Below are 11,355 nucleotides of genomic sequence, written 5' to 3'. Positions count from 1 at the left end.
TATACTTAGATAATAGAATAAATAACAATATATTAAATATAATTAGCATTCGTATCTGGCATCCTCTATTGTCCTCTATCTCGAACAATTCTCGCACTATGGGTGTTATACTATACGGTATAATTAAATATCATAATTCAGCTATAAATTACAATATTTTATGAAAGGAGGTTACGTACGGATTCTTTAATTAATTGTGTGCTGTAACGTAATAATAATTGTTAAGACTTTAAAATCAGGAAATAGTTTCGTAAAATATGCAGAAATTAATTTTTAGAATGTATCAGATCGTTAAACCCGAAATTACCGCGATAAAAAATCATTGGCCTCAATTCATAGACACCGTTACAACTGTATCAGATTGAAAACTAAGCACATCACTATTTCACAGTGATGACTGTTACTTGACCAACAGTCGGTTTCAATCTTATTGATTGAATTGCGATGGAAGTTGAAATTTTAATATGCAATCACAACACAATTTTTATTAAAAATTTTATAATTTGTTTTACAAGTTCTCTTTCTCTCTCTTTCTTATTGCACATAAAGATAGCACCCCAATTAAAAAAAAAGTCTCCAAATGCAAGAATTAAAAAAGAATGGAGTATATAAAATGTAAAATTGAAATTAGTAATTACAGAAAAAAATGTGAAAATTGAACATTTAAAAGTGACAAAAAATTGTAAAATTAAACTTTTTTAAATTATTTAAGTTCAAGTGTTAGCTAACTATGTTTGTGTTTGATTGTGAGCTCTTAAATTAATTTCTATCATATTTTGAGATTGAAATGGAAAAACTGATATTCGACATTAATTTCGTTTTACTTTTTCTCTATATGTGTCTTTTGCAATGTATGTTACCCTTCTCTTTTGCGTCACTTGTTTTTATGTAGTCTCTTTTTAGCCAGCTTCTATTTATCTCATAATGCTCAATGATCAATTACTCTGTCACAATATTTTATCCAATTATCTATGTCCTTAGTCATCATTCTTTGCAATCAGCAATTATTACATTATTCATTACGGCATTCGTTGCTACTGATACTGTCTTGATACGTCGCTCATAAGCAACAGACACTTGGCGTCATAAAGCACAATTCATCTAATGTCTGTGAGGAAAGATCAGCAGAATCTTTGACGCAGTCGGCAGTGCAGTACTAAAGCCTTGTACTTCTCCCGTCGAACACAACGCGATGTTAGCGATCGTATCGCTTCTCTTTTGGCATGTGGTGTGTGGGTCGTGTGGGATACTCCATCGACCGTCCATTGCGCAGGACGATGTTCGGAACATGCAGTTATCCCTTCTCGAGGTAAGACAGGCATATGGCAAAGCGTCGCAGTGAGAGAAAGAGGAAGCATGGAAAGTACAGAGAGCTCAGCCCAGCTCAGCCGCGAGGAACGGAGCTGACGGAGCTCTCGTCCTTTTACATCGCGTTGAGCGGCTCAGTCCTCAGTCTCAGTCGATGCGCGGCTGCCACGAAGCACGGATATGTTAGCGTTATGCGTCTTCTTCCTGCTTGTCGTCGTATCACCGCATGCGACCGAGAGAGATGGCTCGAGAGCGATACCACTCACGAGGCAGAAAGTATGTAACGCACAAACAAACACCGCTTTTTTCATCGTTACACGCCCATTTTCCTTGCGGAGGAGAAGAAAACTCCCCCTCATTATTTTCATCACTCATCATCATCATTCTCTTTCCTTCTCTAGTCTATCGTACACCACCGGTTGATGCCTTTTCTGACAAGTGTCAATATTATTACGTGATTTCCAGTACTATCACGTGCCTGGATCGCTGACGAATAAACAGATCGCTACGTTGTCCGATCTCACGAACGTAACTCATACGAATGAGGTATTGGATAACATATGTGTCGTGAGGATCGTAGGAACCGTTGAGCACGCGAAGGTGAAGAAGGTAAGGAGTGAATAGGAAGAAGCGCATAAGAATATCCGATTTTCACGAAATCGAATCTGAAAGAATGTTAATGGACGAATGAAAATCGTTTGGATTTTCCGCGGGACATCTCTTCCGCGGAATAATACGCAACATAAACTTTTAATTTGTGGAAATGTGAAAACTTTTATAAATAATGTGAATAGAAATTATTTAAATTCGAAACAGCAAACCGAAAGACTTGATGCTGAAAGCTAAATATTTAGCTACCATCAAATTATAAAATAAGCTTCTATTTCACTCATTCATATATTTGAATAATCATGCCATAAATTGAATTTATAATATAATGATTCGGTTTATAATGAATATCACTGTTATAAGAAATTTTGTTTTGAAAAGACGATAACTGTAAATGTCTACGTAATTATAAATGTTGCAATGTTGTAACAGCGTCTTATCTGTAACATTAGCAAAAATGTATTTTTTTTTGCAGTATATCAAAAGGTCAATGGAAAGCCTGGGTTGGACAGTTGAATCGGATCTATTCCAAGCTGACACGCCTGTATTTGGCAAGCTGCAGTTTGAAAACATAATAGCAAAGTTAAATCCTAATGCAAAAAGATATCTAGCGCTGGCTTGCCACTTCGATTCAAAGTATACGAGAGAACGAGACTTTATTGGAGCTACAGACAGTGCTGTGCCATGTGCTCAACTAATTAATTTGGCAACTATCATGAATAAATACTTGAATAAACAAGTAAGTCATACAGAATATTATGAAATCGACAATTCATACAAAACTTTGGAAAATTTGTATGTATCATTTATATTTTTCAGCAAGACGTTAGTTTGATGTTAATTTTTTTTGATGGAGAAGAAGCTTTCGAGGAATGGGGTCCGCACGATTCGATTTATGGTGCTAAACACTTAGCTAAACAATGGCACAATAAAAAAAATGTTTACGGCGGAGAAAATTTCTCTGAATTAGATAGAATGGTATATATCGCGTGTTTACATTATCAATACAAATATTTCATTAGAAATATTATATAACACATCATAATATATTTTAAATTTATATTAGAATCATGTAATCATTATAGTAATTGTTTAATATTTATGTGACATTTTTTACAGGACGTATTGGTCCTTCTTGACTTGATAGGCGCTCCTGATCCGACGTTTTACAATTACTTTAAAAACACCGAAAAATGGTACTCTTTGCTAGTCAGTATTGAAAAGGAATTAGCTCAAATGAGGAAATTTGAATCGTATTCATATGGCAGACCGGAACAGAAATATTTTCAACCGTACTCGTTCGAGGCGCATATCGAAGACGATCATATCCCCTTTATGAAGAAAGGTAAGTATTCATGAATTATTCGTGAGAAGGTTGTTTCATGCACATTCCCACTGTACATTGCATTTTCCTTTTTTTAGACGTGCCTATTTTGCATATAATACCCACCCCATTTCCGCCCTTTTGGCACAAATCTGGCGACAATCGACACAACATTGACTTGAAGACTACAGAGAATATCAACAAGATACTCAGGGTATTCGTCGCTTCTTATTTACAATTGTCGATTGTCTAATGACATTGAAAAGTGTTACACGTATCCTGGAGAAATAATTAACAAGTGTGCTTCTATTTGTCAATCCGAAGATATACATATATGTACAAACAATATCAGGGGAAATGTCTAAAGTCTGCATAACGCTAAATTTACGAAATATTACATATCTATCGAACAAATAAGAAATTCCGGACACCACAATATTTATAGAATTCTTTACATTGAGCTGCACACAGCTTTTTCGAAATCTTTTGCCGTTTGCAAAAACATCTAGCAAGACGTCTCTTTTCTTATGAAAAACGTGATATTTGTAATATACGTAATTAATTTTATATACGTAATTAATTTATTATGTAGACGCAGCTATAATATTATACAGAATGAGTAAAAAGTGTAGGATCGGTAAAATATCTCAAAACCATTTGAACTAAAGTTTCATACAAAAGTTGTACAGTCTGAAGGGCAACAAATAATGATAAAAATTAATTTTAAAAAATTAATTTTTTAAGATTATCGCCTTTTTTAAAATAAAATTATATATGATTTTTTAACACAATATGATTCCTCTAATTATTCTGCCTATAAAAGCATTAAAATAGAGTTATCGAAAAATCAATATCATAATATTATTGCTAATAAATTACAGCAAATCTCTTATTTTTTAAATACTGATTTTATCATTTTACTTGCTATAAGAATAAATATTGATATTACTGGTTACTTATCATTTTAAAATTCAGGCTTGATTTGCAATCCGAGAGATATTCTTATTTAAATAAATGCAATTGATTCTTGATTTTAATATTATATTTAAGCAAATTTTAATATTTACGAGATAATTTATACTTTATTATTGCATGTTTCGACATAAAATATAATATAAATATCTCGTAGTTACTGATTTTTCAATTAAGAATAATTGGTGAAACATTATGTAAAACATAATTCTAATGTCTTGTTTTCGAAATATTTTACCAATACTTTTTACTCACCTAGTATATATATTATTATAGATAAGACAAAAATTCTATATTTTTTGTAAATTAACAGATCTGCGATTATACTCTGTACATAAACATAGAAAGATATTCATGAGAAAATAAAATATATTTTTTTTTATCAGGTCGTGTTGTTATGAAATTTCCACGAACTTGGTAAAAATTTACCTCTTTCGGACAAAAAAAAAATATAAAAAAATTTAGCATCGTACGCGTACTCATCACAATGATCATAATATTGAGGCGCGATGTGAACGTCCAGCAGGAAATCATGGAGACTAAACGTCGCGTGACGTCCTGTTACATGTTCGGAATACATATAATATGAGCATACGTTTCACGTGTGTCTACATCGTTAAGGGCCATGACACACAAAAAAACTTGAGCAGAGAATCAACAGTTTGGATTTGCTATCGCTTAAGTCTTAAGTTCTTGATTACAATGATTCGCTTACTACTTAAATTTTACTATTTAACTTTTTTTATATGCCATAGTCTTAACACGAACGTTCAAGTGTCGAAAGCATTGATAAGTATTCTTATAACGGTCCGTTTGATAAGTATTTTTAAAATCTGAAGCTGTTACCGGAGTATCATCAGATCGTATATTTCATATGGAGTCCGGGGAACTCCAGTATATTTGTTACAATCGCGGCAACCAATATCGAGGAGAAAAACGATTAGGAGAGAGAAAAAAAAACTGGAATTATGGCGGGAGAGTCGCCGGTACCGACGAAGTCGTTGATAGTCGAACGCTTCGACGAAGCGCGCGTACGAATTTGTATGCAAATAAGAATCGAAAATCACGCAGGACAGTTTTTCCGATCGCAAACATTCGACGTACGACGGACGCCTCGATCGTCCAGTCGCAAAAGTATTGTCGATTGTCGAAATATATACGACATATTCGCAGCGACAAAAAAACATATGCAAGCGCGGCGAGGTTAAAAAAACGCGTCCACCTACCAGAGTGACTCTTTATACGTCACGTATTTCGTCGGCTGTGCATGAGATCGATATCATCGGGATGTTGCACACGCAAAGCGTGGTACGCTAGATCAAAACGAAGTCCAATCGACGACGACGACGAGAAGATCGAAACGAATCCAACGCGACGATCAGACGATTTCGTCGGCTAGGAAGATGATTAGTAATGGCCGACGCGCGATGGCGTCGTCGATGGATCGAGGTCATTGTTCGTTCGGGCGCACCCGCCGGCAAAGCGACGAGCGCGACCGGGGGTAGCCGAGCGCGGCCGAGCGAGGCCGAAGGAACACGCTCGAAGTCGGCGGAAACTCGGACTTGCTCGGACTCAGAGAGCGACTTGGAGTTTGGAGTGGCGCGACCAGGACAGACCAGGAGCGACTCGCGGCGGGTGGCGCGGTGGGAAAGTCGACGACGCCGATGCGAGCGGTCGAGTATACGCGCCGACGGCGGGAGCAGGCGGGAGAGAGAGAGAGAGACGCGGAGTAGCAAGCGACGTGGAGTGATCGCGCGCGCACGCACGCCTCCTGGTTGTCCCGTGGTGTGTGCGTTTCGATGGTTCTGCGTTCCGTTGCGCCGCGCATCGTTGCACGTTTTTTCGCCCGGCGCTCCGTCGTGAAACACCTGGGCGCCGCCCCGTCGTATTCGGACTACGATCCTCGTCCACGAGCGTCCCCCCAGCGGCGGAGGGTGTGCTTCGGTGCCGTATTCGCATAGAGCAACTTGGATCGGTGTCGCGCGGCGAGCTGACACATCGCGCGATTCCTCGAGCGCAACGAGCTCCGGTCGCCACGAGAGTGTCGCTGTCGCTGTCGCAAACGTGCACACGCGTGCGCGCGCGCGCGCGAGGGAGAAGAAAAAAGAGGAGCGACGGACGTTGCGGCGACGCGCGGGGCGGGAAACCAGACCGGACGCGGGTGGATAATACTGAAAGAGAAAGGGACACTGACGTGTGCGCGCGGGCGGTGTTATATCGGAGCTCGCGCGGTCGCGCGCGTTCACCGTGAACACAGCGCCGAATCGGACGGTAAATAACGCGGCAGCGGCGGCGGTGGCGGCGTCTCGTAACCGCGCGCGCGGACGTGATCCAGCGCGACGTTCATTCAAGAATGCGTTAATTACGCGCGACCGGCGGTTAACGTGCGTGCAATCCGGTACCTGCGTGTGACGTGCGACGGACGATTCCCTCGTGTGGTGTTGCGGGAAAGAAGAAGAGAGAGCGAACGAGCGAGCGAGGACGAGACAGCAGGAGAGAGAGAGAGAGAGAGAGAGAGAAGAAAAGAGCATACAACGCTGGGCTAACGGCGAATCGAGATGCTCAAGTTCATCAGGGGGAAGGGCCAGCAGCCCACGGCCGAGCGGCAGAAGCTGCAGAAGGACCTCTTCGCTTTTCGAAAGGTAAGCGAAAGAAAGAGAGAGTGTGAGAGACGGGTACACTCGTACCTGGCGAGGATAAGGCTCTCGCGCCCACACCCGGTGCGAAACACGTCGCGAATGGGCGCTGAAACGAACGTCTGGGGGCGATGTTGCCAGACGTTGATCTGATCAAAATGATTCAACTTTGTCGTCCGAAAGAGGGGCGTTAAATGAATCACTTGAACCCCGGCTTTTCGTGCCTTGGAAAAGCATATTGTTTGGAAATCCTATCGGCAGGCGTGGGAAACACGTGCGTCCAAACACACGTTGCGTATATGGAAAACCCATTTTCGATTTTTAACCGGCGAAATCTTTTCCGCTCCCTCAATCGAAGACGATTTTCAATCCGTTTAAGATGCGACGTGAATGAGGACCTTGTTCCCTCACCTAATGATAAATTCAACATCTGTCAGTCAAAAATATTTCTTTTTTATCTTTTAACCCAGGAAGTCTGCTTGTAATTTTTGCATCTCAGTAGCGAGAAAATGAAGCTCGTTGTCAGTCACAATAGGTTTCTTTATTCAAATTCAGCTATTTTTTTATTTCTCTTCTTACTTTTCTTCAGAAAATATTAGGTAAATCTGTGCACGTGATTTTAATTACTAATAAATTGTAGAACAATTAATAATATATAATATATATTATTATTAACAGGGGTTCTTAATTGGAATATGAAAAAGCTTCAGACGTAATCATTTACTCAAAGAAACCAAATAACTATTCTCAATATTAATAGATTAAAGATTTTTCTTAGACTGTAATTAAATTCCAATTTATATATTTATTATACAATATATCATGACTTTTTCTGTACCTACACAGAAAAAAATTAGTATAGACAATTCATTGTTTTGTATATAAGCTAAAATATAAAATCTTCTTGGAAGAATTTAATAATCTTAAACAGACCTAATTTGCTAACATAAACAAAATTTCTTTCTGTGCATATCTGCATTTTTCTAATCGAAAGTTATTGAATTTTGTGTGCATTGTCCGAAAGTTAGGTCAAAATTACAAAACAAAACTACATGACAACTGGAAAGTTTCTAAAATTAGATAGCTATTATACTTTGTAATTAATAAACAAAATAAAATTAAGTGAAACTAAAAGAAAATAAATTGAACGTTGTTCTATACAAGATAACCGTTATTTTTATTAATGCATGAAATGTGTGCAAAGAAGTATTCATTTTCCTATGTTTCTTTGTAATTAATAGACAATATAAAATGAATTGAACGTTATTTCATACAAGAAATCCGTCATATTTAATAATTCATAAAAAAGTGTGTGTAAAAAATATAAATTTTTTTACACACATGAAAAGCTAAAAAGATTGCAAATTTGGTTAGTTGTACGTGTGACTCATTGCCAGTGATACATGTTCAGAATATCTTGATACGGTCGGCCATTTCAATGAAAGGAATTTACCTGGAATTCTTCGAAGGTACACTTCACAGTTACAGTTATTAACGTTAGAAAGTGTATATGATAGTTTTTCAAAAGTACCTAGATTAGATACTGCGCAAATCCGGGAAGTCACCATTTGAAATAAAAACTTGTATAAAGAAAATATAATATCGTGCAATCAGAGGTGAACTATTGGATCTTCTTCATAACATTTGTTTTTCCAAATTAACGCATGTACATTTTTTTGCACCATGTGTTAACAAAAAACGACGAGTCTCTTTAACAGCACATACATGTTCATTTCATTCTGTCTACTCCTTACAAAATAACAGTTATTTAGCTTCAACAACTTCCCGATTGTCATCCCGCACGCCTATGGGACTTGCTCAAGCACTTTACTTTCCCAACGCGGTTTTAGAAACACGATTATAAACATATGTGGGAAAAGAGAGAGAATAAGGTTACTCTTTCAACAAGAATCGTGATGAATCAAAGCGTCCGCGTCGCGGAAATTTTGCAGTTTCTGGCCTGCTCTTCGTGCAGACAGGTTTGAGCGATTCGTTTCGCCGGGTATATCAAGTTACCGTCTGTACCAATGGTATCTTTTTATCGTTTGCCTGTATATTCTCATCTTTTCCCCTGCTCGTTGTCCATGCACGCGCTACAACGTGGTTTATTTATTCATCTGCTGCAACTGCGGCGCAATAATAATTTTTACACGAGTATGCGACTAACGAAAAGATGCACTCGCTGTCGTTTTTCGCAATTGCTTTATAGATATGTATCTTCTCTTCTATCCCTTGTGATATCATGCTCAAAACGGTTCATCATTTCTAGCATTCTGGGTATTTCGAATCTGTTTATTTTTCGCCTATTTAAAATGGTTAAAAAAATTTCTAAAAATTCACATACTTTCAGCTTTTTAGAACAAATGTTGAAACTTGAGAAAATAATGAATTGTAGTGTATAATTTAATAATCGAAGTAATTGTAAATTGGGTAAAAATTAAAATTTGACTTAAAAAATTGTAACTTTCTACAATGAATGTAAAAAAATGACAAAAGTTTTTCAGTTTAGGTATGAAGTATCGATCGGACACGAAATACCCAGGATAATAGGGAAAGGGTTAATTCTCTTAAAATATTTCCGCGATTGAGACCGAATCTTTAAGCTCCTGTCGTAAAATATAGTCGAGTTTTTTCATCGACTCATCGATTAATTTTTTTACAGAGCCAAGTTGCGTTTGCATATAATGTGAATGATCAATCGATAAACCGGGAAATTTATCTTATTTGTTTATCGGCAATTGCAGTGTCACAACTGACGTAATTAGAAAACACAAAATGCATTCCATAGAGTATTGAAAAAATCATAGATTCACATTTTTGTTTAATTCTCTCTTAAGACATGAAGCATAATCTACATTTGTTTATATTATGATATTTAATAACTTAATAATCGAGTCTAAATTAAAAATTTGATTCAAACAAAATCTTTGCTGCAAATCTGAAGATATATAATGTTATCTGGATTTTCCGATGCTTCACGTTTCGCTAACAGAAATTGACTCTGAATTTCACGGAGGATAACGTTAGAAGTTAATTTTCCGTCAATTCTGAAATATTCCGTGCCGCATAATACATTTGTATACACCGATTTGCTACCGATTGTCTCATAGCGCGTAATGGGCTTATTCCGCATCTGTATCATTACGTCCGTCTTATTACGTTGCTTGTTGACGGATTGCGGATCGAAATCTGGCATTAGTCAAATACACGCTACATTTTTTTTTCTATGACATAGTACACACGGCTCATTTTTTACGAAAGTGCCTGTTTCTTTTTTTTTATTTTGTAAAATCTTTCTGCACATTGTGCTTCGAGTAAAAAATATAGCACTTTGATGAACAAATCTTTCATGTGTTAAAGGGGGAAGCAAGATAATCTATTCACAGAAAGAAGTCTTGCTAAAGTATTTAAAAATTTAGTCGGATATAAATCTGAAAATAATTATGTTGGCCCATCTAAAGAATTATATCGAACGCTCAAGCTATTGTTCCTAGAATATTAAAACTCTTTACAGTATTATCATTTTTGAGTGTTTTATATAAGTAATTATTTGAATGATCCAACATAACTAATTTAAAATCTATATCTCACCTAATTTTTATATACTGAAGCAAAATTATTTTCTTTCCGTATATATATTAAATATTACACATATGTGCATATGTACAATATTTTGTTTCCCACGAAGCGAAAGATTCGTTCATCAAAGACACTGCATTTTTTGCACGAAACAATTCCACTTTACGTCGGTGATATTATGTAAAGGTAACATTATGTAAAAAAAGGCGTCTTACGCTTAAACTGTATACACACATCCTGTTATCTCGTCGAAAATATATCTTGTGTCATCCCACTATCGATTATTTCGTCGAGATAAATCGTCGGACGTTCGAAATTCAATATTTTGTGAGCAACACGCAGGAGTGTATTTGCGAAACGCCGTTACTCCAATAAGACCAGACGCTGCACTGGCTTGTTAATTCGCGTTATTTATTCGCGAACACATCGCACGATTTCATTCGACCACAGGTATTCCATGCATCGATCGTAAACGGCTGCATATTCAGTGGGGGGCTTCAAAGCCGACAACATATTATCCGATGTATCAGAACGTGTTTGCTTACGAAATGCCATGAATTTCCATGGCAAGAATGCGATTTGAAAGGCATCAAGGAAAGAGGCACAACATTATAATTGTTAAAATAACTTTGTCGCACATTTTTCTCTTTACCTCGTTACAAAGGTATAAGAGACGGCCACTTTATGTGGCTGCGTGCATGAAGAATTTTGATGTTTGCAGAAATCAGGCGTGTTCAGAACTTGATCGACCTTGGTAACAAGAATTTAAAACGATGGCTCACCTATCTTGATACACTTTTTACTTATATAATATTTTATCTTGATTCTTAATAGCCGTGTTTGTCGCTTATGTTTGCTTTTATAATTACATCCTTTAATTTTATTGCTATTTAATTTAGTTTTAGACATCAAAGATGCGGTCATTTA

General features: G+C 37.2%; 3 protein-coding genes across 11 annotated transcripts in view; 2 read left to right on the top strand and 1 right to left on the bottom strand.

The window, feature by feature from the left end:
* The window catches only part of LOC105201842 (protein C10), a 40,619-nt gene extending 33,839 nt beyond the window's left edge, over positions 1–6,780 (bottom strand). The window contains exon 1 of one of the 2 annotated variants that reach the window (XR_005575602.1): positions 5,440–6,780. The gene's annotated coding sequence lies outside the window, so the exon portion shown is untranslated. The remainder of the gene's footprint in view (positions 1–5,439) is intronic. The other variant, XM_039453820.1, reaches the window with a different exon arrangement.
* Positions 828–4,034, top strand: LOC105201846 (glutaminyl-peptide cyclotransferase). Of its 2 annotated transcripts, none has more exons than XM_039453817.1 (6): positions 828–1,309; positions 1,774–1,917; positions 2,393–2,656; positions 2,737–2,895; positions 3,037–3,262; positions 3,340–4,034. In XM_039453817.1, exons 1-6 carry the CDS (start codon positions 1,193–1,195, stop codon positions 3,492–3,494), a joined length of 1,065 nt encoding a protein of 354 aa, XP_039309751.1. In that variant the 5' UTR covers positions 828–1,192; the 3' UTR covers positions 3,495–4,034. The 2 variants fall into 2 exon arrangements, with proteins under 2 accessions (XP_039309751.1, XP_039309752.1); XM_039453818.1 differs by lacking the exon at positions 828–1,309 and adding an exon at positions 1,330–1,584.
* The window catches only part of LOC105201847 (lethal(2) giant larvae protein homolog 1), a 27,013-nt gene continuing 22,294 nt past the window's right edge, over positions 6,637–11,355 (top strand). For all 7 annotated transcript variants that reach the window (XR_005575601.1, XM_026133250.2, XM_011170097.3 and 4 more), the window contains exon 1: positions 6,637–6,855. Coding sequence is in view for 6 of the 7 variants with exons in the window: in XM_026133250.2 (XP_025989035.1) it covers positions 6,772–6,855 (84 nt within the window). In the remaining variant the exon portion in view is untranslated. The remainder of the gene's footprint in view (positions 6,856–11,355) is intronic.

This window comes from Solenopsis invicta, chromosome 9 (assembly GCF_016802725.1).
Source record: "Solenopsis invicta isolate M01_SB chromosome 9, UNIL_Sinv_3.0, whole genome shotgun sequence".
Lineage (NCBI taxonomy): Eukaryota > Metazoa > Arthropoda > Insecta > Hymenoptera > Formicidae > Solenopsis > Solenopsis invicta.
Note: the sequence above shows the minus strand (reverse complement) of the source record. Positions and strands in the feature narration are given on the sequence as shown.